At 40.6% G+C, this 27541-nt stretch overlaps 1 protein-coding gene across 1 annotated transcript in view; it reads left to right on the top strand.

The window, feature by feature from the left end:
- The first annotated feature begins 8387 nt into the window (after positions 1–8387).
- The window catches only part of SLC25A21 (solute carrier family 25 member 21), a 252672-nt gene continuing 233518 nt past the window's right edge, over positions 8388–27541 (top strand). Inside the window, exon 1 of the mRNA XM_069858464.1 lies at positions 8388–8492. Within this exon, the coding sequence (XP_069714565.1) occupies positions 8426–8492 (67 nt within the window). The 5' untranslated portion in view covers positions 8388–8425. The remainder of the gene's footprint in view (positions 8493–27541) is intronic.

Below are 27541 nucleotides of genomic sequence, written 5' to 3'. Positions count from 1 at the left end.
TCAATTAAGCTTCTAAAATTAAGTTAAATCCATAATACTTAGGAAAAAAAAAACAGCCAAAAGCATAATATCCTATCAGATGTAATACATAAGCACTAAGAACGGTTCAATTTCATCACCTGTTGATACATTAAACTCAACAAAGAGAGGGGTTCAAATATATGCATTTGGAAATAGTCTAATGAAAGAAAGCTAGAGTAGAGGTGATTAGTCCCAAAGGAAACAAGCCAAGGACATTAAAAAAAATAAAATCAATGCCTACAATTATAAAGACTTACACATATTTAACTTCATGCATTAAAAACTGAAGCAATGCACAATAACATTTTTAAGTGTGTACATGCTCTGCAAAAAGGAAATACTTAATACTTTTCATTTCCATACATATCAACTGGCATGCCTTGGAAAGCCTATTCCCTTTCCTCAAGCCAATCAAAGCTTAGTACCATTAACTTCGTTAAACTGGCAATTAAGGACAATTTGTATTTCTGGGCCCACCAAGTGTAATTCATACACACACCCAACCATGAAGCAATTTTTCAGCTGTAAATACCCTCTCTACAAATGGGCGTTTTATTTATAAGCTAAAGTAGAATTCAACATAAATTACTAGGTTCGTACATTTTAAAAGCACTATTAAAAATTCAGTCTGTTTGCTTTAAGTACAGCAATCTTTGATCCCATGTTAAATTCTTTCACATTGGAGCACCATACAGCATTTCAGAACAGTTTCGATTCAGGCACAACCTTGCTCTATTTCCACAAACCGTGGCGGGAACGCCCACTCCCTCCATCCAAAGAGCTAATCAATAACCAAGCATTTTAATCCTTCCTTGTCCTACTATTGCATTCCTGAAGCAGATTAGATTTTTCTAATTTCTTTCACACTTAACATCTAAATTAGTGCATAGCTAGCTAGAATATTACTATATAAATGAATGTGCAACTTAAAGATCAAACTCTATCTTCAGAAGATTTACATAAAAGAACAGAAAGGATAACATTTGTCTACCTGCATGTTATGTGGATCTCCTTAAGTCAATTTACTGTGGATTTCATGGTGCAAAAAATTAATGCCCACCAGAAGCTGAACTCATTGCCAATTTTTCTTCCAAACTCACAGTGTAACCCCATGCTACTGTGATGGATGGAAGTTTTGCCATTTAATTAAACGGAAATTGAATTTGTTTGTTGGTTTGCTACTCTAGCAAGTGACACTGAGTAGAACGATACCATAGATGTTGTCTTGACTTCTTTCTAGTAAGGAAAAAATACTATGAACCAGTATAATTTATTTTATTCCTTAATAAAACTGAAAGCAACGTATTGCTGATAATTTTAACTACACAAAGTCACCAAAGGATTATATGCCTTTTTCAACATGAATTTCCAGAATATATTGCAGCAACAATAATGGCAAACAGCCTGCAGATTTGCCTATGGACCTTACTCAGCCATTCATCCCCTTCCCTACCCCGCAGTACACAGAAGTGTCCCTGCAAGTCATCCTGCACATGTGTATCACACCAAACTCACAGAACACATACAAATAGCCTCCTACTAGACACTTGACAAAGTGAAAAAGTAAAAAGGCAGCAATCCTACTTGCAGGAAAATCTGCCAGTTGCAACATTACTGTAACCCAGAAGGGTTGGTTGGTTGTTTTAAAGGTAAGTTTCAGAACATATATTGCCCATATAGGACAACAGAAGTAAAAGTGAAAAGAAGCCTCTGCATAGATTTGGGAGATCTGCGCTAAAGTGAACATCCAAGTCAGATCAGCAATTTGTAGTTTAAAAACATTTTGCTATCTGCATGCTGCCACTAACATGCAGCATCTACTCTGTCATTATGTTTGACAACCTAAAAATTTTAAGAGGTACCAAAAAGATCCAGGCGGGATATTTCTCAAGTTCACATGACTGATTTTATACAAAATTGTGACAAACAGGCAGGACTCTCTTCCTCTTCACCCTCAGCTCAGTTGTACCCTCTTGCTTTCAATTCTAGTGATTCTTGCAATACTACTATGTGAAAACCTGTACTAACTACAAAAAGGGTATATACAAATGCCTACAATAAGGAATCATTTACTAAATCTAAGACAGTATGTTTTGAACCTTATCAGTCTAGGTACCTGGAAGAAAACTAGAAAAAAAATCTAATTCTAGGGAAGAAATGGCAAGGATATTCTGCTACTGTATGTCCTCTCTGAAGGCAGATTTACAAAGTCCTAGGAGGATTATAATCTCCCTGATACTGGCATCACTTCCAGTGACCGGATGCAGCAGTGACTGCATAGTTTCATGACTCCCTCTACTTCCCCCCAAACCTGCAGCAGCAGCGGTCCCTACTTTCTCAAGTCCTGTATATAGTTTTGCCTCTCAAGTCTCTCCCTTCACCTTCCATACTGCAACAACTTCTCCTTAGCTGGATGGGTAAGACAAGTTTGTCACTTTCAAGAGCCTGAAATCAGCGCCGATACCTACATCCAGTGATGGGCATTAGAGCTTGTAGCTGTCATGCTGATGGTACCTCACTGGTGTATACAACTCAGTCTCACACATCTCATACAGCTGCAGAACCTTGTCTGAATTACTACATTTTGCTTACTTAATAGCAAAACCAAACCAAACCAGAAGTACCACATAAAACAACGTGTTTACTTTAACTGTTATGTCTTAGTTTTAACTCTTGTTAAAACTCAGAAACCATTTCAGTTAGTACCGTAATATATTTAAATAAGCAAATAATCCAAAACAGGTGGTGTCAGGTTGAACCTGAGCTGTACATTCCCCAAGACGGACGGAACAGATGTTCAAGCACAGGTATTAAGAACAAAACAAGCACATAACTGCATTTCCCTAGGACCCTTGCCCTCCAGGGTTTGCAGTTCTGAGTCTGCTGAGCCAGAAGCACATCTCTGCGATTAACTGATTTTTCTTCCACGACTAAACCACTGCAGTCTTAAGTGCAAGGAGCTAGAATTTATGGAAATATTTTTTAAAAAAGATACCATGACAGGGCTGGACACTCTGAATTCCCAAACTCGGGATGAGCGATTTCCCACAGCACCCAGTTCCAACCACCTCAACTCTCTGAATCTATACCTAGCGCAGGTTGCAGATGTTCCGCAGGCAAACACTGGAGGGGATGCTAAAACAGGCCTCTGAGTAGGCTTACTGAATGCTTTTTTCCTCTAAAATGCACAGACTTAGAAACTATGGCCTTGGCACCACCATCAAGAAACTGGATTAGTGTAAAACTTATTTATGTCAGAAAACTCATTGAGACTTCCTAAGGATCTTCTTTCGAAGTCATAAATTTGGGGGAAAAAAAAAAAAGGCGCACGGACTGAAACTTTATTTTGGTAGTTTCCTTTTGCGTGGGTTTGCGTTTTTAGTTTACGCCTATCCCGAGTCCCCTCCGCAGCCCATTCTCCCCGGGCACTAAAGACGCGGCTGCGCCTGCCCGGACACGCTCGGGGCCGGCCTCGCCCCGACTCTCCCCGCATCCCCGCGCGGCCAACGCGCGTCCTCGGCTCCCCGCGGCGGCGCGGCCGGGCGGCAGCGCGGTCGGGCAGCCGGTGCCTGGAGCGAGGCCGGGCCGCGGGGGCGGCGCTGGGGGCAGAGCGGCCGCCGCCGCCGCCCGGCTCTGCCGCGGGAGACGGGCGACCTCGCAGCCGGGAGCCGCGGGGCGGCCCGGGGCCTCACGGGGCCGCGGCGGTTGCGGGAAACGCCCCCGCCGACCCGTTACCTGCGCGCTCCTCCCCCGGCGCCGGCGCCTCCGCAACAAAGCCCGCGAGCGGGCGGGCCCCCGCGGCCGGGGCGGGAGGGGAAGGCGGGCGCGCGCGCGGCGCTGGGGCCGCGGCCCGGGGGCGGGGCGGCCGCGGGGGCTCGCGCTCTGGCGCGGGGCGGGCCCCGCCCCGCGGGCGGGAGAGGCGGCGCGGGGCCAGCGGGGCCCGGAGCGCGGGGCCGGGGCAGCGGGAGGCTCTGGCACTGGGGTGCTGCCCGGGAACCGCGTGGGCTGCTGAGCGATGCAGCGATCACACACGGAGCGAGAAACCCTGCCAGGGCCGCTCCGGAGGAGGATGCAGTGCCGCGCGTGTACTGGTTTGGGAAGAGAAATGAAAATGACTGTTTCCCACATGAAAATGGGATCAAGCCTAGAGGTGCTTTATGAAATCTGCAGAGCGGGCAGGTCAACCTTTGCAGGGGAGAAGGGAGCAGTGGATGGAGATAAAGAGATGTGCAAGACAGAAAAGAGATACTCAGCTGGAGAATTTAATTCTGTTGAGGTGGATAGGTTTGGGGTTTGAATACTATGTGACAAACTTTATAGTTCCTAACAATAACAGTTTATTTTTTTAAGAAACAGGTGTTATGCTATTCTGTAAACATATCCCTATATAAATGATACACACTCTGAACACTGGTTTTCAAAAGTTTATTCAGGTAAACTTTTTTGTTGCCGCAACACCTTCTGCAGAAAATAAACCTAACCGGCTGTTCTCTACACCTTCTGGTCAATTGCAAATTCTCTTTAATGTTGAACTACTGCAAGTCCGCCTTAAGACTAGATTTGCTGTTTGTATCAAAGGAAACTGTGCAGGGAGACCTATATCTGTTGAAGGCAAGTAGTGATGTTTCAGCATCTGCTTTTTGACAGAACACTGGAGACTTGATGATCCTGTTATATTTATTGAGCGGTAGTCTCAAAGAGCCAAAACAAGAGATCTAATGCAAATGTTACTGAAACACTAAAGTTGAGATTTTAATTACTTAAAGGTCAGCACATTCAATGTTTATTAATTTAAGGAACTTATTCTTTATTTCCACAGCAGTCCCCACTCTGCTCCCACACACAAAGAATGCAAGTTACTGTTCATTTGCTGATGCATGTAAATCATATAACTGGATTTTATACTTGAATATAATTCCTTTTTGCAATTACAGTTTCAGTCTTAACACTTTATTTTAACACTTCTCCATGTATTTTCTATGCTTCCACACTTCTCCATAGCAGTAAAAACATTGGTTTTCTCTAATCTTTGCTCTAAATTACCGAAAGCTACATTTCTTTTCCAGTTTGGAACCTCTATTCAGTTAGCAACATTTGTTGCTAAAATATCCCAAAGCCCTCACAGGAACTCTATAAACTAGCCCAACAGAACAGTATTATGACTTCATGAAAATACTTTTCCATTGACACTGTTACAAAGTTTTGGCTTCTGAATACTACAGTGCCTGCAATCCATTCTCAAAATAGGAAAACATATTTGGAAAGGTTTGACAAATGATTTCCAGAAAAGCCTTTGGGGGGGGATGAATACACTGTAGTTTCAAAACCTTATGCACAAAACCCTCTTGTAGGCTGTTGAAGGATCCTTCCTTCTCAAAATCCTCTTCATGTAAAAATCATTGGGTTTTTGTTGGTGGAAAAAACGTTCTTTCCCAGTGAATGAGGTAACAGTAAGCTTTGTTTCTCCATCTACCCCACCTAGAAAGCTGTAATTTCAGACATCTTTCACAACATTTTCTGAAACAAATTGTCTCTGATTGCACTGCTTTCCACCTCTATGAAATAATTATGGCATTTAAATCCCTATAAAAATATATTTTATCTTTTATTTAAATATATTTTTACCATTTACTAATTAATCCCTTTGATTATGTGAAGTCCATCTGTCAGTATGCTGAATGGTATTTCTTTGTGCCTGTCTACTTTAGGTATTTCCATCTTCACTTTTATAGCAGTCAACCTTTCTTCACAATGGAATTTTTCCTCAACTTTTTCCCTATTCCTTCAGGAAAAGATGTGGTATCGTTAGAAAAAAAATGCAGATTCCTCTTGTGCTTTAAAGGTTCCTTCCACGAATGGAGGACCAGGAAAATGAGCATGTATTCTTTTAAACTCCACTATGCTTCATATATTCCTAGAATCAGAGTCATGAAATCCTGATTTTAGCACAATGCCTCTGGTGTGCCTAGAATTCACTGCGCATAGGATTTTACCATAAAGTCACTGCTTCAAAGGCTTTAAATGAAAACCTAGAAGCCCCTCTCTTGCTAAAATAAAATGTATATAGACAGCAGACTGCAGTCAAATACCTACCTCAGGCATGGAAAACAGTGCATAAACATACTGCTCAAACAAAAGAAACAGTTTTCACTTAATATGTTTCTTAAGGAATAGAGAAAAAAATAGGTACCAACATTTGCCTTTGGTAGATGTGCTGCAGGAATACGTAAATACACCTAGTTACAAATTACCTACGCTTTGAGTTTGGCATAAGCTGATGCTCTTGTAAGGCAACAGCAGTCGGTATTTTTTTTCAGGGGAAAGTAGTTAAGAAATAAGGATGTAAAAAATACCTTCCTTTTCCTTCTGTTTTGGAGAGGTGCCAGCAAATCTAGCCTGCTAGTTCTATTTCAAGATACTGAAGATCAAACATGGTATTCAGAATCTCTTTGAAGATAACGTGAAGGATTTCTGATTCTAAATGAATATCTTGGTCTGTGTTAACACTGTAGGGCTGTTAGTAAGAAAGAAAAATAATTAATCCAAAATTATCCACGTGACTGGTTAAACAAACAATCTAGCCCCTCATTCAAGAGCCATTTCCTTAAATCCATCTTCTTAACTCTAATAAATGTGCCCTTCAGATCAACAGTAGCTCTGTTTTCTCCCCCAAACCAATGTAATCGAGCTTGTATGTACCCAATTATTAGAAAGGAAGCAAAGGCTGAGTTCAGAGTGCACAAGCTTTCCCTTGGGGTAAGAAATATCAGTACTAGAGGCTGTGGACTACGTGCACAAGGAGGAAACACAGAAGAGTGTGAGAAACCAAAATGCTATTCAGAGTTAGGGGGAAGAGAAGAAGTGGAAAAAAAGAAAAAAAGCTTTGCAACTAGCTGTTGGTAACCTAGGGGCTTTTCTGAATAGCAGACCAGGGTCAGTGATAACACAGGGAAAATAAAAGAACACGTGCAGTACTGTGTCTTCTCCCATCTTCTGCAGGCTCCATGTCCATAGAAACATTTAGGTATTCAGTTGTTGGTCAAGCGCTGAAGCTGTAGCTTATCAACCTGAGTGCCATCCTGAATCTGGCTCTGAGTCAAAAAGACTACATCTGTACTAGTAAACAGAAAGGATCTATGCCCATTCTCTGGCCCTGAGAATAAAGGTCTCCGTGTGCTTTGCATCCACACGGCTAGACTGTCTTCCCCTTCGATGGTGCCACCCTGGGGATCAGCCCATGTTGCCCCCACATTGCACCCTTCTGGAAAAGCAGTCTGGCATCTTCTGGAAAATCACAGTTTGGCCTTCAGCGATGGGGACTGCCAGCAGCAGTACTGGCTGTGTCCCAGCATTCCAGCCCATGCTCTGGCACCGCTTCATTTACAAAGATGGGCCAATAGGTCCCTGTAACCCGTGCACTAACCTCTCTGCAAGTGACAAAATACCCGTGTCCTCTGACCACCAAAGACCCGGAAACAAAGTCTAAAGGTTTTAAAAGAAAGAACAGTATATGCTTCAGAAAGACAGTGGGTGAGCCGAGCAGCACTGCTGACCCCTCCCGAAAGCGGAATCATAGAATCATAGGATAACCAGGTTGGAAGAGACCCACCGGATCATCTAGTCCAACCATTCCTATCAAACACTAAACCATGCCCCTTAGCACCTCGTCCACCCGTGCCTTAAACACCTCCAGGGAAGGTGAATCAACCACCTCCCTGGGCAGCCTCTGCCAGTGCCCAATGACCCTTTCTGTGAAGAATTTTTCCTAATGTCCAGCCTAATTCTCCCCTGGAGGAGCTTGAGGCCATTCCCTCTTGTCCTGTCCCCTGTCACCTGGGAGAAGAGGCCAGCACCCTCCTCTCCACAACCTCCTTTCAGGTAGTTGTAGAGAGCAATGAGGTCTCCCCTCAGCCTCCTCTTCTCCAGGCTAAACAACCCCAGCTCTCTCAGCCGCTCCTCGTAAGACTTGTTCTCCAGCCCCTTCACCAGCTTTGTTGCTCTTCTCTGGACTCGCTCCAGAGCCTCAACATCCTTCTTGTGGTGAGGGGCCATACTTCTTGTGGCGGAGCGCCAGGCGATCGGCCGGCGTGACCCGGGTTCGCGGCACCGGGGGGGAGCAGGGCTGCACGGCACCGGCCTCCAAGCACGGAGCAAAGGGCACGAGACGAGGAGGCGGCAGGCCTTCCCGGCCGCCGAAGTCTCGCCTCCCAGCGCCGGCGGCTCCGCCCGGGCCTGGAGGCCACCCGAGGGCCCCTTTCCCCGCCGCGATCGCCGGCAGCGGGGCCGGGCGGGCCCCGTTGCCCAAGCCCGCCGCGCCCCCTCCGCCCCGCAGATAACCCCCGCCTCCCCGCGGCTCTCCCCACCCGGCCCCGGCTCGGCGCCCGTTCCCCCGGCGGCCGCGGGGATGGCTCGGCAGCGCGGGGGGTTCCCGCAGGAGGCGGCTCACCAGATCGTCGCGGGAGGCTCGGCGGGTAAAGCGCGCGCTGCTCCCGGGCCGGGGCGGGGGGGGAGGGGGCTCCGCGCGCCGCGGGGACCGGCGCGGCTCCTCCCCCGCCGGGGCCGTAACTCGCGCTGCCCGGGGCTGCGGTTTGGCCGCTCGGCGCGCCCTGCGGCCGCCGCGGGCGATAAACGACAACGCTGTCCCCTTCTCGGGCGCGTCCCGTGCGGCTCTCGCCGTTCCTGCCGCACAGAGAGCGATGCGGGGCTGAAGGGAAATATTCTGTGCTTGTTCGAACTTCTAGGAAGCGGAGGGCTGGGGCACCTCCCATACGAGGACAGGTTGAGAGAGTTGAGCTTGTTCAGCCCGGAGAAGAGAAGGCTCCGAGGAGACCTTATAGCGACCTTCCAGCACTTGAAAGGGGCTACAGGAAAGCTGGGGAGGGACTGTTTACAAAGGCTTGTGGTGACAGGACTGGGGGCAGTGGGTATAAACTGGAGAGCAGAAGATTTAGATTAGACATAATGAAGCATTTCTTCCCTATGAGAGTGGTGAGGCCTTGGCAGAGGTCCCCAAGAGAAGCTGTGGCTGCCCCATCCCTGGAGGTGTTCAAGGCCAGGGTGGATGGGGCCTTGGGTAGCCTGGTCTGGTGGGAGGTGTCCTTGCCCAGAGCAGGGGGGTTGGAACTGGATAATCTTTAAAGATCCTTCCAACCCAAACTGTTCTATGACACTATGAATGTCAAGGTCACTAAGTCATCACTTTATTTGTGCTGCAAACTACAAATGTCAAAACTATAGGCATCTGCTTAGCAATGAAAGCATTGCTACTTATTCCCTCAAGTTTCTTTTACCTAAATCAGAATTGGCGTTATTTACACGAGATCCCACTTTTTCGACGGTTGTGGGTAAATCCTGTTAGCATTCCAATTATGTAGTGTGTTCTTTAAGTATTCTTTGGTGTCTCTTTTGGGGTGGAAATGCTGTTTACTATGTTATTTTTAACTGAAAGAGGAAAGCTACATGGTAATACTGCCGTGTCTTATGTAACACTTTGGCAAAAGCAAAATTGTCCTGTGTGTACTGTGGCTGCAACACTGCTGTCTTCTCTCCAAGTCCCATCCTATCCCTAAATCCACTTTCATGCACTCCCGTTACCAATACATATTTGAGTGCTTCTTTTTTATGCTCGTGAATCTGCGTGCCCTTTGTTTTCAGCCTTCTGCTTTGCCACAGAGAGATGTCACAGCAGAAGCTGAGAGGTCTGCTGTCCTGGCCTTTCCGGTGTATTGTGTGACTGCTTATGTAGCGCTTCTGCAGCCTTTGAAATCTTGAAACTTTTTTCAATTCTGCTTGCCACCCTCACCCCCCCAGCCCCCCCACTCCTCCACGCCCCCACCCCCCCTCCTTTAGGAGAGAAAAGAAAGGTTTAATCTGTACTAACCTGTTACAGGCCCTTGGTATCTGAAGGGATACTGAGGTGCTTTGCTACCAGATGTCTCACAAGATGATGGATTTATCTGCCCAAAGCAGAGGGCCTGTGCCTTAGTGGATCACATTGTTCTAACTCAGTATCTCCCTATCCTTTGGCAGCAACTTGTTTTCTGTACAGGATCTTTTTTTTTTCTCATAGAAATGTGGACAGTTTGGCTAACACACTGGAAAGAAACTTGTCATTCAGAGAAAAGCAGAGTTTTACAGAAGGACTAGAATTGCAGAACAACTGTATTTGAGAGTGATATAGAGAAAAGTCTCCATGAAAACTATTTGCTGATTTGGCAGGTAGAAAACTTAAGCTGAGAGAGTTCTTAGTTCAAGGAGACAACCGGTCTGCACTTAACACTGTTGAATCTAGTCCAAAGGCATACTATCAACAGATGCTTGCATCCTTTTGCTTAGTCGTCTATCAGGCAGGCAGGTTCATCATCTCCATAACTAGCCTTAAATCTGTACAGAAATATTCCACTCACTGATATTGACATAAACCAGTAAGGACTGTTCTAAAGGTCTGAACAACACTAAAATTGTACCAGGGGGAGGTCAGCATATGGCTCGAAGTGGGAGTTCAAAGGTATTAGAAGGAAATCGATCAAACTTGAACTCACTTCACAAATGCTTAGAACTCAATGGTATTTTTCTTGGTAATTTATAGAGAAGATAGAAAAAGAAGGCTGTAGCTTTGAGGTCTTCAGTCTAAAGGTTGCATTTCTCAGGCAAGTGTGGATCCAACATGGAAAAGATAGAGGCAGGAAGGAAAGGATGCAGGACATGAGTTGTTGAGAGTGTACTTGGTATTTTGTCCTAATGAGGTTTGGTTGCCTGAAAGTTTTCCAGTATCACTTTAGACACAATATTGCTTTTAACCACCTCTGCAGAAGTACGCAGAACTTTTGTAAGTGCTTTGCTGTGTTTACGGGCCTCGTGACTGTCACAGACATCCTAGTGTGGCCTTGCTACCTGTACCACAGCCTGGTATGTAGAAGGAAACTGGAAAAAAAAAAGTGATTGTCGTGTACTAATGTGCAGGTTTTTAAGAAGTTCTGATCATCATGTACAGTTAAGCACAAGGAATGTATGAAGCTGTAAGAAAGGTGCTGTAAGTGTGTGGCTTTGTCAAAACAATGATAAGAAAATAGAGAGGTGGTTAGAAAATGAGCTGCATATCAGAATAGGTGTAATTGAACAGTCAGAAATGTAGTCCGCATAAGTAAAATAAGAGGTTATTTGGCATCTGCATGTCTGATGCAAAAGGACCTGATAAGAAGTGATTCTGCTAGGTCGAGTGGAAAATGATTAGAGATAAGCCTAAGCTGTCAGAACAGGAAGAAAGGGACTTTTTAAGCTTTATGGAAGATGACAGGACTTGTTAGTGGACTTAATAAAGACAGGGGAAGAGGAAGGAAATGAAGCATGACCCCTCATTTACAGTGCTGATAAAATGGAAGATACTGGCATGCTGAAGGAAGGAGAAATGAAAGTATTTAGTATTGTAAAGGAAAAGATTGAAACATACTATTGGCTGTCTGAGGCATTTCTAAGTTAAACTTGCATGGCTCTCTGGTATAAGTGAACTGATAAACTTAAGCATGACAAGGTCTCATGTGTACTTCATGACTGTGACAAGGAGTGCATCTACTTCTGCATGGCTTGTAATTTGACTTTATCTTAAATGGAAAGCTCTGCTTCCTCAGGATGAACTCTATCTTCAATATGAACAAAGTCTTATCCAGTCTTGGCCTATGTTCTTTCTGCTAGCATTCAGTTTTCCCATCTTTCAGATTCCTGGATGGACATTAATGGCATAATTGAAAATACTTGGTTTTGTTTGCTTGCCTGGGCAAGACAATAGTGAGGAAAGGACTTCAACTGAAATATAATTGGGACACTTTGTTAAGTAAGTTTGGTCCCTTCTAGTACAGTGAACTGCAGGCAAACTCCTTTTTTCTAGTAGTTAATTAGTAAACTAAGGCATGTGTGGAATTTATAGAAAAAAATTAACAGAAAATAAACCCTCTAAGCTGTAAGAATCACTGTGAAAAGAACAACTTGGGAATCTCTAATTGATTTCCTTAGATTTATAGCAATCCTTCAAAAGGGTATTTGAGAAATCCAGTTAGTGTAGGGTTCAAGTCATAGGAAGAATTGTTTCTCTGTTTCCCAAGGATGAAAACCTCCCTTGTTTTGTCTGCCTGTGGTGGAAAAGGCAGAAATTAAAATAATAGTGTTGCATACAGTGTCAATGGAGTGTTCTTTCCTCATGGACTGGAGTTGAATACTGCTAAGTATGTAGTATGATACCCAAGTCAATTTGTCAAGACATCCTTTAATAGAGTCCTGAGTCAGCTTAATTATGAAGTCTAAATGTCATCATAAGCAACTGCACAGATGAGCCTTGAGTGGGTGAATATAGTTACCCTGAATGTTTTATGATGCTGCTACTTATGATGTAGCTACTTGCTACATGTTCTTGTTTTTTTAATACGAAAAGGCTGCAGATGGAGACAACTGGCTAAAACCACACCTAACATACAGAATTGTACTTATTATTAGTTTGTATGATCACATCTCTTTCTTCCACACATTTTCAAATAAATAACACATAAACATTTTTAAATTTGAAATTAAAATTTTGAAGAATTTATTTAATATATGTAATAGGTGATAAAACAAAGATGACATGTTTTTCATATCTGTAATATTGAACTGATTTTTAAGTACTTTTCTGCTGTAATTCAGTTGTTTAAAAAATGTACATGAACTATTTACCCTCTCTTACTGCAAAATGAATATGGGAAAGTCAGAATAAAATGAGCTTTTTTTTTTTTTTAAAAAAAAATTCATTCTAAGAATAACCAGAGCTGATCTCTTTTTCCCCATTCTTCATATTTTCATGAAGCAGCAGGGTTTCTGCCTGTCTGGACCTCTTGGCTTTGATTTCTTTGGAAAGAGTTAGGTTTCCAGCTCCATTGAAATCTAATAGGATTTGGGAGCCTAATTCTCTTAAGCTCATTTGAAAGTCCAAACCTTTTCTTTTGAGAGGTGTTTTATTTCAGCAGCAAGCAAAGTTGATTATCCTGGATAGCAGCAACTCCTTTGAGCCAGACTGATAAGCAGGAAAGCAGGTCATCAGAATAAGACTGTCGGATGCAAATACAGTATTAAAGTGTTTGGTCTTCCTGTCACTAGAGGCAGACAAACATCATTGCAAGGTATGGTGGCCAGCACATTCTGAAACACCTTAGGTTCTTTGGTTCCTATGAGTGGGAGAGGGAGTGTGACAGATACACAGGAAGCACTTTAAACAGCAGGGAGATTGGCTAATTCTCTCCTCCTCCTCCCCCCTCCCCGGTGTTTAACTAATATGTTGCAATAATTTTTCTGACATTTTTCTGTCAGCTAAAGTTAGAATGAGTGTTCTGTGTTTTCTTAGCTGCTTTTTTTCCCCGTTTTTAAGGAATAAAATTGACGCTTGTTACTAAAATAATTACTTAATGCTCAGAGGTCATTTTCACTAGCTAAGTACTTAGTGAAACCTTGTAACTATCTTGACTTGAAACGATAATATTTTAAAGTCCTTAAACCTTCCTCTTTCTGAAGTCTCTTAAGGCTGAAATATTCTTTACGACTACAGTACATGATCACTGTCTTTCACTGCCTACACTTGGCATTTTGGATGTTAACAAAGACTGGTTTTATGTTGAAAAGCTAAGGGTGGGAATCTGTCAAATATTATTAGTTTCAAGGAAACAGCCTACAAGTTAAAGTACTCCAGGTACGTGTTCATACCAGTGAGGCCAATTTTCTCTGCTAGGCTGAGAAATTGATAGCATGCTATCTGGTGTTGGAGTTAGAGCTTTTGTGGGGAGCTGATTTGTTGACAATATGGTGGAGAACTTTGGGTGAAGAGAAGACCGAAAGAAGGTTAAGTATTTGTAAGCTGAGATTGGGTATCCTGAAGCTCCTCAAGTATGGTCCTAGCAATCTGGAGGACATAGGACAGTTAGAAAGTTAGGACTTGGAAAAACTTCTATTTGTTTCTACTCAGACAATCACTCTCCACCCCTCCACTGTGTTTTATGAAAAATATCAAAAGAAAATTTGAAATACCTTTGCAAAGATAATACAACTCCTATTGCTTTCACTGTTATACAGTTCAGAGAGGGAATACAGTATTCAGGTCAGTTTGTGACTTAAGTGGATCCCTCAAAATAAGAAACAGCCACAGGAGAAGCTCACAAAAACTAATACTAGTTTTGAAGTTGGTATGATTGAATTGCTGACTTCAGTCTCCTGAGCACTTAAACTGGTCAAGTGATTTTCTTCATCCCATGAGATGAACATACCTCCACGGTGAAGACCAGTGCAGTGACCAGCTATCTGAGGGTATGCAGAATGCCATGTAATGAACCAGTTACAGTTACCTTGTGAACATTCCCCAGTGGAAATTTTTGAGAGTATCTTAGCCTCCTCTTTTCTACCAGCTGACAACACTTAAAATTTACCCCTGAATCTGAAAGACTGGTTGGACTCAGAAATTGCTCCTAACATACTACTTGTTGAACCTGGGGGTCAAATTTCAAACTAAGCTAGTGTCGTTTTGCCGTAATATTCACTGTTGGTTTGAGCATCCTACAGCAAACTCATCAATCTCATTCTGTCTTTGTTCCAAGAGAAATACTGGGAAAAACAAGCAGTTGGTTGAGCTTTATTTAGTCTGTTAAACAATGGAACAAAACTTATACACAGAATCCTCTATGGGCACGCAATAAGACACTTACCATATGTACAAAATCTTAAGGTTAAGACTGAGGATTTAAAGAAATGTCATACATTTTCTATTTTTTTAGTGACAAAACGATCAACCCCAAACCTCAAACGCTGTTATTGATACTCTTTTGCTCTACTACCCACGAGATGGCAGTGTAATGCTGCAATAAGATACTAAGCGTGGCATTTCGTATGGGTGGAAGATAAGTAAAAATGTACGTTGAAGAACTTGTAGGTGAGAAGATTAGCATAAGTCATTTTTGATGATAATATGAGAAAGCAAAGCTTAGAGATATAAAACAAATAAAGATCAATAAATGCTGATTTCATTCATGTACTGCAAACCCAATGGCACTGAATTTGCCTTTCTTTGCATCAGTTGCAAAAATTGTAAATGATGATATATCTCTGGTAAAGGTCAAAAGATGGTGCTAAGGCTAAGATACCACGTATAAATCAGAAAACTTGGGATCAACTTCTGGCCCAGTGGAATCAATATGCAACTAGCTACTGATTTCTAGACTGAGGAATTTGTTGTTGATTATTTTAATTTTAACATAGATTTTATGTGGTTTTGCAGAAATCTCTTCAAACTTTCAATGTCCATCTATAAATGAAGTGAAGACTGCTGTGTTACATGCTGTTGTAAGCTAATGTTGACTTCTTTCAAGTATTGGCAGGAATGAGACCTATAGCAAAGTAAAAAAGCTTAAAGATACGTACTTCTTCAGAAGAAACTCTAAATATTTTGTTCTCAGATTTCCAATTTAAAGCATATTACAGACCAGTATTATACATGTAAAAGCAAGTAGGGAGTCAACATAATTAACTGGAGCAAGTCTGTTGTAAAGTGTACAGGCGAAATAATGCTTTGCCTGCTGTGGTAGTTCTGAGAAGCTGATACAACTTTTGTGGGCAAAGATTTTACTGGTGTTAAGAGCAAATTTTCTTTACTGTGTTTACTGTTTCACCACTTGTACCTCATGATGTATGTTCATGTTCAAATACATTTGTCATAGAAGTATAACATTGTCATAGCATAAGGGCTACTTACATAATAAGAATAAAATTTGAGTGTAGAAACAAAGTATAGCTTTTCATAGCAATATGTATATTTCTGTGGCAGTGCTCTAGAAGTTGAAAAGAAAACTGATTCTGGTTATTTGTGTGCAGAATATCTGGGATTGTTGCCTGTTAAGTGATAGTACAAATTTTTCCTTAACTGTTGCTCAGTGTCTGTGACAGTACTGTGGATATCCTTTCTTACACTTGTAAGTATTCCTTCTTATGCTTGTTACTTTTCTATTTTAAGGTAGTATACTGAGACACTCAAAATCATGGCAATGAGACTGGAAGAACTTGTCTGTTACTACAGGATTGACTCTGTCAAAATTCTCTCTGAAAAATGGGTATATTAGCCTAAACTCATCAGACTGGCTTAAGTATTATGATTAGGGTTGGTATGAATTAAAAGTGCAAAGAGAACGAAAGAGAAGTGGGAAACACCCCCCCCTCTTTCTCATATAGTGATGTAACCCCTACTACTTAGTCTTGTAAATCAGTGTGGCAATGAACTGATAGAACTGACAATAGTTCTGTTATAGGGATGTCTTTAAGTATTTTCAAGTACCTGCATCTTGATCAGAGAAAGCCCTAAATCTCTTCTGTTTCAATTGGAGTTGAAAATGTATAATTTTTTTTTCCCAGTCTTAGGGGATGGACTGGCATTCGCCACCTTTGGAAACAAATTACTAGTCCTGTTGATGGATAAAATAAATCAATACTGTTTTTTTAAATTATAAATTTTATTGCCCAATTATCTATTGTGCAAGAAAATGTTAAACATCAGTCATAAATAGTAGTTTCTGTGCTGGAAGCCTGTAGTACACATCACCTGCTTTGGGTGTGTTGAGAGTTGATAGCTAAATAGTTGCAGGACAAGTACATGCCATTTTTCACGTAGTATGTCTTGTCCTGGGAGTTCATTTCAATTGGATATAATTTCATAAATATCTGAAACATCGAAGATTTCAATTGCCTATAGTGGTGGCTTTCTGATAAGAAAAAATAGTTATATCTGAGAAAGAAAGTTTGACTGTTTATAAGGAGTCTCGCCCATATAGCGGGGAAAGGAAACACAGGAGTAATTGGCCTTTACATCTGCTTTTCAGTCATTGAACCACATTGTTAACAGCTGTTATTGTTGTTTTCCTCCAGATCCTTTTCAGTCTGCCAATTTTTGACAGGAAACGTAGTTTATGGGTCATCTTCCACCCTTTAGTCAATGGATCATTTCCCAGTTCAGCAAAATGAGTCCTTAATAGTACTTGCAGTTTGAAAAAATTCTTTACACTATATAATCCATTTCCCCTTTGAGCTAATTCTTGCAACAGAGTGAAGTTTTACTTATTCACTATTACCAACACTTATTTCTTAATATTTAGTTACAGGCTTAATTTTCCAAATGAGTATATATTTTGAATGTGTAGTAAATATTGGTCAACTTTGTTTTTTTAAGCTGATTCCAGAAAGAATGCTTAACTTGGTATAACATGAAGGGCATGGCAAAAATAAAAAAAGCAACACAAACAAACTCAACAAACAAAACCCCCCACCATATGGTGATTCTAACTGCCATAATCATGGATAGAGAAGCCACATTTAACTTTTTTTTTTGTGGGCTTTGTGATATTTGAAGTCTCTTCCTGCTTGTGGACCTATGTGATTTAGTTTCAAAACTTGAAAAAAAGCCACCCTTGTTTTGAGTTTCAAAAAATTCTTATCTTGTGTTGTGTCACTAAAGCTTGAAATGAATTATAAGGGCTTTAAGAACCTAAAACCCAAATAAACTTTAAGTAATGGCTCTCAAGATTTGTAGATGAATTTGGGATCTGAGCCATGAGGTTGTGAAATACTCAGAGCTGGTGACAATACAGTAGCCTCTTTTAGGCTGGTTATATACTTGTGTTCTCCACAGCCTGGTTTGCGATGCTGCCTTGCATGTGATGGTCTATACACATGTGCTTAACTTCAAGCAGTGAGTAGAAAACAAAGCATTGGGATGTCTATAGGTTGTTAGAAGAATTTATTTTTCGAAACAGTCTTATTAGAGATGCTGACAAGTGTTGTCATAACCTTGTAAGAGTATATACACCCTAATTTTGTTAGAATTACATAGCAGTGTGAACAAGAGTGTTTGCCTTGTTAATGCTGCATTCTGAGTATTATGTGCAGCATCCTTTTTAGGTGTTTTCTGTGATTGTATCCTTGGTAGACCTTGTCTCTATGTTGCTGTACTAGTTCAACTTTGGAACAGTTCCTCATCAAAATGAATTCTTGTGTGAAGGAATCTGCAGTGTTCTGAGAAGATGACTTCTGGAAGAAACTGGGAGCTTTGAGAGTCCTCATAGTCCTGCTTGTCACTCATTTCCAAACCTGTGGTTATAGAACCAAAGCAATGGGACTTTTAAGGAATTACTGTGTTGTATGGATGAGAGCTTCATTCTCTTCTCCCAAATGGTATTAGGTTTCTGAATAGGATTGGGGTTGTTGAACTAAGTAGAAGAGACGTGGCTGCCACTTATTTGATTATATCTGTTAGTAAATATTTGTGTAGCTAAACTGTAATACTGACTGGGATATTAGAAAATCCTTGCTTAAAACAGCCCTTACTGTGTTTTTTGTAAGCAGTGAAAAAAATAAGTATCAAGATGCGATATGCTTTGTCTGGCATATTCTTCCTTAGTGTGAAGTATGATGATGGCTATCCTAGATGACAAAAAAGGAAACAAATCAATCTCTTCTGACGATTTGTCATCAAATTTTTCTCCTTTCTGCAAAATTATACTTCTTAATTTGATAAGAAATATAAGTTTATTGATTAGACATTTCTAAAGGTGAGGAAGAAAGCATATGGGCTTTCTGTAAACATAAACCAATGAATATTGCTAGAGACTAAATGGAAAGAAATGTCTTATTTAGAGTATGAAACCCTTCCAAGTTAATGTCCAAAAAGTTTAAATTAGTTCAGACTTTTCTTATTAGAATAAATGTTTCCTTTTAAAAAAGCATGATAATCATAATCAAGACTAAATTTGTTCTGTTATTTATTTTCAAAATGATTGTACATGTTTAGCAGACTTTTGATTTAAATCCCTAGGGATATATTGGAGACAGATGTTTAGATGACCTCATGTTTAAAGTAAAAGTTATATTTGGACACTAGATTAAATTTTCCTTAAAATCTTTCCTTAAATGTTAGATTGTGGAGGGGTGCAGAAGGTATTGAAAGATTTATGTTGAAAAGATACCGCTTTGTTTTTTAAATAAGTTGTTAGAGCTCAGTAGATTTTTATTTCAGAGACCCTCAAAGCACAAAATGTCTGATTGTGAAATGGTATGTTTACAAATGAAAATATTGTTTCTCATTGGGGAGCTAAATGAGGAACAGATTTCTTTAAAAGTTCCTTGAATTCGAAAGCAAATTTACCATGTCATTTATACATTCCCTCCAAACCCTTTAAAGACTATAGTAGAACTTAAAATATAAAGTCAGTTGAAGACTGCATAATAGCACATAACAGTAACTAGTATTTTTACTACTTTCTGGTTTTGAACAAGTAATTGTTTCTCTTAAGTCACAGTTAACATCATAGTGTGGATAGCTATGATGGTTTCATATGTGACACTCTACAGCATTTTGGAAAAAGTCTTCAATATTTCATCAAGTCATAATTATCCCAATTGGCCTGTTGAAAACATATTGATTGACAGATTAAAAAAGAAGCCATTTCAGTCTTTTGAAGTTCATGTAGGCAATGCTGGCTTTTAATGTGTTTAGTTAGATAAACAAGTTACTAAGTTGCTGGAATTCTGCCATTTATAATTGTAACTGAAGTATTATACTAATGGACATATACCTATTCTTGTTAAATGTAGAATATTTAGCAGGAATACTCTTGCTAAATATTCCTAATTACCAATTTACTGTCAGAATAGACTTTTCCTGGTAGACTAATGTAAAGGCTGCCCTAAAATATTAATTGGATGCTTGGCACTTGGACTGAAAATACCCTTTACCCAGCTCTGATTTCTGAACATTTCTGTGGGATGGCATTTTTTATTGTTTTCTGTCACTTGTGATGATTATGAAGGTTGATGTAGCCAGCAAAGCTGGAAATATTTTGTGCTGAGCAGACCTTGTTAAGTTTAGGTAGCAGATGCATCATTTTTTTCAGTAATCTCATTGAAGTCTGCTGGGTTAGAAGTGGAGTAGACCTTCTAGAAAAAAAATTAATTGTTTTGCAGTATTTGGAGTCTCTTCTTTAATATAAGAGCAGTCAACACTGGTAAAAAGTAGTCATCTCTACTTCACAAAGGGAGTGAAAGGAAGAGATTTCACCCTGTTCCTGGAAAGGAAGCTTTTGTTCTGTATTGTTCTTCTAGGGCTTGTTGTAATTAGGTGAATGTTCATAGACAATTACATATTAGGCATGGACAGTAACTGTTTAGCATAGTATGGATTTAAGCAAAACCTAGAGAATGATTGTGTAGTACCTATGTGGTGCCATTTACTGTAAGCAGAAATTATGTTTTCTTCCTGAATCAAGATTTGGAATTTAGCTTACAATTCTGGGAAATAAATGGAAAGATTATTCTAAAAATTAATAAAAATTAACAGTTTTGCATAAAAATAGGATAACACCTGGTAATTCCTGTATGAACTAAAAGAAATTGTTGACCCCTTGTTGAAGTGGTATATGAAAGGCCTCCTTTTCTATATTCATAGACATAAGAATCCAAACTGTTTTTATAGATCTGTAAAATCTGTAAAATGCATAATCTACCCTGTATTGAACTTTTGTATTTGATATATTTTTTCTGTTGCATTATGCTTATCTGAAATTCAAATTCTGGCAGCTAAGTACTAAGGAGAAGGATTTTATAAACTCTAATCAAAAGTATTTTTTGAAAATTATTAGGAAAATAAGGTGATTTGAAACTAAAGTTTATGCAAACACAGGTGACTTTTGAAGACTTTTGAGAAGCAAAAAGTGGTCACAAAGTTGGAGCAGATAGCCCTGAAACATCCATTAACAATGTCACTTGTCAAAATTGCTGGTATGAAGGTAAGTGACAGTGTAGAATGAACTTCTAAATATTTTGCTGATAAAGCAGTTTTACCATGTGGTTAGTTATTGTTTACACACAAAGATTGTCTACATTCAGAAATGTTCTGCAAGAATATTTATCAGCTGATACATCAGATGCCTTCATCCAGATCATTGATGAAGACATTGAACAGGGCTGGACCCAGCACTGAGCCCTGGGGAACCCCACTTGTCACTGGCCTCCACCTGGATTTCACACCATTTACCACCACTCTCTGGGCCCGGCCATCCAACCAGTTTTCCACCCAGGAGAGTGTGCGCCTGTCCAGGCCAGAGGCTGACAGTTTCCGAAGCAGAATGCTGTGAGAAACTGTGTCAAAGGCTTTGCTGAAGTCCAGGAAGACCACATCCACAGCCTTTCCCTCATCCAGCAGCCGAGCAAGTTTGCGGACGACACTAAGCTGGGTGGAAGTGTCGATCTGCTGGAGGGTCGGGAGGCTCTGCAAAGGGATCTGAACAGGCTGGACCGCTGGGCAGAGTCCAATGGCATGAGGTTTAACAAGGCCAAATGCCAGGTCCTGCACTTGGGGCACAACAACCCTATGCAGTGCTACAGACTAGGAGAAGTCTGTCTAGAAAGCTGCCTGGAGGAGAGGGACCTGGGGGTGTTGGTTGACAACCGACTGAATATGAGCCAGCAGTGTGCCCAGGTGGCCAAGAAGGCCAATGGCATCTTGGCTTGTATCAGAAACGGTGTGACCAGCAGGTCCAGGGAGGTTATCCTCCCTCTGTACTCGGCACTGGTGAGACCGCTCCTCGAATCCTGTGTTCAGTTCTGGGCCCCTCACCATAAGAAGGATGTTGAGGCTCTGGAGAGAGTCCAGAGAAGAGCAACAAAGCTGGTGAAGGGGCTGGAGAACAGGCCTTATGAGGAGCGGCTGAGAGAGCTGGGGTTGTTTAGCCTGGAGAAGAGGAGGCTGAGGGGAGACCTCATTGCTCTCTACAACTACCTGAAAGGAGGTTGTAGAGAGGAGGGTGCTGGCCTCTTCTCCCAAGTGACAGGGGACAGGACAAGAGGGAATGGCCTCAAGCTCTGCCAGGGGAGGTTTAGGCTAGACGTTAGGAAAAAATTCTTCACAGAAAGGGTCATTGGGCACTGGAACAGGCTGCCCAGGGAGGTGGTTGATTCACCTTCCCTGGAGGTGTTTAAGGCACGGGTGGATGAGGTGCTGAGGGATATGGTTTAGTGTTTGATGGGAACGGTTGGACTCGATGATCCGGTGGGTCTCTTCCAACCTGGTTATTCTGTGATTCTGTGATTCTGTGATCACACTTTTAATTTGGCTAGTAATTTACTTAATCTTGTAGTCCTAGAACGAATGCTTGGAATTGGGCTGAAGTAACTTGGGCAACTACTTTTGTGTTTGTGTAGTATGGTTTACTTTTCATTATGCAATAGCCTTTTTCCTTTTCTCCATATCAATGTATACTTTCTTAAGCTAAAGGAAAGAAGAATGGTTTTCTACTTAAATACTCATTAACTCCTCATATAATACGTAATCACTTACTTGTATGGCCTAGTTCAGCTGGGGTGCCCCAGCCAGGTCAGTAACTAAACTGAGAAGCTTTAGTTCAATTTCCTTCCACACCCTGGGAAAGCAAAATGAGAAGAAGACTAGTGGGTTAAAACAAAATTAAGGCAGCTTTAATGCAACAATAATAAAAAGGAAAAAATAATATTAAAAAGAAAATAATAAAATCTATTCAAGTATGCAAAGCTAATTCAAACTTCTCGGATGGTAATGTCACCACTGACACTGCAGGACAGGCGTGGGGAAAGTCCTGGCCTGGACTCAGCATCAGGCTGGAGCTAAACTTAGCAATTGGATTTGTGAACACAGATAGGTTCAGTGGCTGGCAGACAGACAGACAGACAGACAAGGCCCTCCCTGAACTTTGGCCATCAAAGAAGCCTGTCCCTCATGATCCCTAAGCTTTTATATGATGTATATGGCATGGAATACTTCCTTGGCCAGACTGGGTCACCTATTCTGTCTGCTCCTTGCAGCAGATGCAACTCCCTTTACCAGCAATGGCCCATTACCTTGATGATAACTGTCAGGGCTATCACTTCTACAGGCAGAGACTGTCTGAAGAACTGTGTTGGTAACTTTCAGAAACTGAAGTTACTCAGAAGAGGCTTATCGGAGAACATGTTCTGCTTTAACCCAAACCAGAACAATATACAACATTTCACTATTTTTTTTTCTTGGTTATGCATAAATGTGTTGATACTACTTGAATATTTTCACCAATGACTTAGGCTGGTGTGCTGAGATTTGCAGGAGTGATCATTCCTCCAAGGTACTTCAAGTCAGACACCTGCAACTGAAGTAGGCATGTTTACTGGGATGCTGTGAGTGTTTTACACAATTTGTAGAGAAGCAGGGAGATAATCCCAGGAGGGAGGAGGAAGAGATGGTTTAAGCTACCTTAATTGTGATTTCTTTTTTTTTATTTCTCCCTACCTTTATTCTTTTTTTTATTATCTATACATCTTCCAACCATTTTTAAGAACTCGAGGGGACCCTAAAGACTAAACTACTCCTTTACTCAGACTGAGCTGTATGCGTTCTGTGGACTGTATTGGGCATATAGCATCCTTCTGGGATGCAGTCTGATTGCAGTCAAATAGAGTTGATACCACAATTACTACCAACTCAGTCTTAAACTGATCTTTAATCTTTGTTTTCTGCATTTTTATTAATATCTGATTTCACCTAGAACCTGAATTGCAAAACCTGTGAAGAACTAAAAAACTTTGATAGGAGAGTCAGTATTCTATAAATCCTCTTTTCAATGGGACATGAATAGGGCTAGGACCTTATTTAATGCAATTGGAATTAGGGGTAGCTTGCTTTGTCTTCATTGTAACTACAAGCTTTATGGTTAGCAAATTCAATTCAGGCAGAGGAATAAATCATTGTATTACATTTTGTATGATGGTTGAACTGTTTGTAAAACTTGGAACATATAAAATATGCTTGCTAATTGTTTTGTAAACCTTTCAGTATTCAAGTTTGTAGTATAAATAGTTTTGACTATGGACAAGATTTAGACTGCCTACATTCTGCAAAAGCAAAACCTGGATGCCTCTGGCTTATTGAATGATTCATTACAGCCCCAGAAGATTCAAGTTAGAGAATTGGGACCCTCCTTGGCTTAGTTTGTAGCCCAGGAAGGAACCAAGAAAATCCTCTTTTCCAAGAATGTGTTTTTTGTTTTTTTTTCACCAGGCTACCAAAGTGTGTTCATTCTTGCTCTCTCTTCCTAGGGCTTTAAAACTTGGAATTGTTTTTTGCTTAGTGGTATGGATTTGACAGGTTAGCTGCATATGCAGTGGCTGTAGTGGTCAGTTAAGTCCTCTGAAAAGGGAAGTAATGCATTTAATTTTTTAAGCTGAGGACAACTTGTTTTGCTTTCTCGGCCCTAACGCATTAGCTTTTCATGTATGCTTTCAGGGGAACTGTCATTCCTCAATTCTAGGGGAATTGGAAGTGCTGGAACCACGAGACTAATTAGTACCCCAATTCCACTGAAATCAATGGAAGTTACTGTTTCTCTGAATTTCTGAACTGTACTAGAGCTGCATCAGGTATCCTGTGGTGCCCTGCATATCAGCATGCTCATGACTAGTTCTAGGTGGCTACTACCTCTGTGTGTACAGAAGCTGATCTGTTGTTGAATTATTTCACTGGCTGGGGGCTTGGGCACTCAGAAGTGTCCAGTTGATACTGGAGGAAATTATCATGCTTTAATTTTAAACAAAAACTTTAAAAGATTGTTGTCACATGGTGCTTGTAGGAAATGAGTTTTACACTGGAAGAATATTCACTTTATGCCAAAGTAGTTAAAAATACTCAATGAGAGAAGTAAAGTTTTAAAATACATTACTTCTGTTGTAACTATTGCAGAATGGAGGCTAATCACAGCAATAAAGGATGAACATTATATAATTCTCATGTAAGTCGAAAGCTTCAGTCTTCTCTACAATGTTATAAAATACATAAAGAGTAATTAATGGACTGGACAGAGCCTTGCATCGTCTGAATCAATTTAAAAGTTGGCCCATCTTTGAGAAGAGTTTGGACTAGATGACCATCAAAGAGCCCATCTCACCTAAGTAACTAATTCTAACTATTAGAAATGCTACTTTTAAGTTACTTGTAAATCTGAGACAATCTATTAAGTTATCTCTATGAAATCCTGCTCAAGATTTGAACTGGTATCCCCACTTACATTTGGACATTAGGCTAAAATGCTGGAATATTTGCTATAATTTTAAAATAAAATTCTGTAGGAAATGGCTTTTGTGATAGCTAATTAATTATATTTCTGTTATAGTTTACATTCTCAGTTTATATCTGTGGTGGGGGAAAAAAAATCTGTAACATGCTGTAGAGCTCCTAGCTGAAAAATCTAGCCAGATCTGAATTTGTACTTCTAAATGTACAATCTGTTGTCAGGTATTTCTGGATCAGCTGTAGTGTTAAGTGATAATAAGATGCACAGAAAAGCACCATAAAACTCTTGGAAAACTGATAACCCTGGAATCTTCTACAGAATGGTTTTCCATCCAACAAATGGAAGCCTTTGCGTAGAAGGTGGAGAGCTATTGTGATGTATCACTGGCATCCTTTTCCATTAATTGTTTCATGGCTGCAGTGTTCTTATTATATGTTATTTCTTGTTCTGTTCTAGAACTTTTATTCTCAAACTTCAACAAAGTTCCTCTTAGTATTTTTCTTCCCTTGCCCCTAGTTATGTATGTAAAATCACATTCATGCTGTTGTGCTGTGGACCTGGTTTCACTGGCTTTTTACCGAAGGACCTGGGGCGCATATCTGGAAATAGTTGATTATTTGTAATTGGTCTGTAAATGGTATTCTTGCTGAGTGAGGAACAGGGTTTTTATGGACTCCACAGACACTGAAAACCTGCTCCTGAACCTATTGTACTAAGTGAGCAAAAACCTAAGCAGTCATCTGTCTGAGCCTATTTACATGTATCTAATGGCATTGCTGTTTTGTTTTGATGTCCTAGTTTAGGCTATGAAACTCTGATACAAGAAGACTGTCAGTATTTGACTTAGAAGCTTCTATGGACATCTCTGTTATTCTTCAAGTCATGTCTGGGACTTGTTCAATTTCTCATCCTTTGAGCTGAGATTTTCATCCCATGGGTATTGGTCACCTTTGGTTGCTTTGAATCGGAGGCTGAACTCTGTCTTCTGGGGCTGCATTGAGCGCAAGTTTCCTTCCATTGTTCAGTGCCCAGTATTTGTGTTTCTCCCTCATTTGTTGAAGTGTGTAGGCTGACAGTGTTCTGACAGTGCCAACATCTCTTTGAGGTCTGTTTCCATTCAACGGAAGTTCCATTTGTTTTGTTTTGCTTCTGCTCAGTGACTCTAGATTTTTCTACAACTCTGATCATAGTGCTTTGCATTGAAGGAAGGAATAAATAAGAATCAAATCTTGGCCAGCTTGCAGTAAGGAAGAATGTGATTGTAACAGGAGTTTAGCTTGTTTACTAGTTGAAGCAAGGACAGTTCTGCAGCAGGAATAAAGGACAGACCTGAGCTCATAAAGAGGACTAAGTGAGGAAGGAGATAAGGTAAAGACCATCAGAGGCACACAGAAGACACGAAGAAACTGTGATATGCATAGAAAAGTGGGTATACTAATAAGTTCCCAGAAAAACAATGAACATGTAACTGTTTAACGAGTATTTCCTGGAATCTATATGAATATGTATGTTTAACCAGTATAAAAGTCTTGTAACCAGCCTCAGTGGTTACACATATTAGGTGAAATGATTCACTGTGTGTCCGACATCATATTATGTATTAAAGAAATACCTGCATAATAATCGAATTGGCAGTGATTATTGAGTTTAGCTTTTTCTCTGCATCAGTATGTAGAACATACATATTCATATGTAGAACATCAGGTGATGTTCTACATCTGATCTTGCCAGAAGAACCGTTGTGTTATCAAACCTGCTGATGGGGAAAATATTAAATATCAGTGATCTCCTCCGAAGTCTCTCCTCCTGTATGTAGTTGAAATATTCCTTTTTTCTTGTGTCTACAAACTAGGTAAATAAATGAAGGCCCTGAGCTTTTTCCCACCTGTTGTAGCCAGTAAATCTATCCACTCAGCTCCTCTGTTCCTTCTGATGCCTAAAGCAATAAACTTGCAAGCTTTATAGGCTGTCTCTTAAAGAAGCTTCCCCATTTACTAAGTGTGAACTTCCTCTATGTTGAACTTCCTTGTTTCCTGTCCAAACGGTTCCTTGATTGGGATAGTCTCAGGAGCTCTTATTGTACACCAACGCTTTGTAGAATTAAAACACCAGGGAGAGTGCTTGTCAGTATGATATTTTGTTGGTTTTTTTTTTTTTCAGTTTGTTATTTGATTTTACAATTAGCTTGTGTTGTTGTTAGGGATATCATTGCTTGTGCAAGGCTTATTTCTTGCTTTAGCCAAAGGCTATCTACAAGAATACTTTTCTCATTTTACTTGGTGCATTCAGCTCAGTGGCCTTTGTTATTCTGGTTTGAAATCTGCACAAATTCTTGGTGCATTGAAGTTGACGATATATTATTCTTCTGTTGCAATATTCCTCATTGACCTATTAGGAGATGC

Source organism: Phaenicophaeus curvirostris, chromosome 5, assembly GCF_032191515.1.
Source record: "Phaenicophaeus curvirostris isolate KB17595 chromosome 5, BPBGC_Pcur_1.0, whole genome shotgun sequence".
Classification (NCBI taxonomy): Eukaryota; Metazoa; Chordata; class Aves; order Cuculiformes; family Cuculidae; genus Phaenicophaeus; species Phaenicophaeus curvirostris.
The sequence above is the reverse complement of the archived record's forward strand: the minus strand, read 5'-3'. Positions and strand labels throughout refer to the sequence as shown.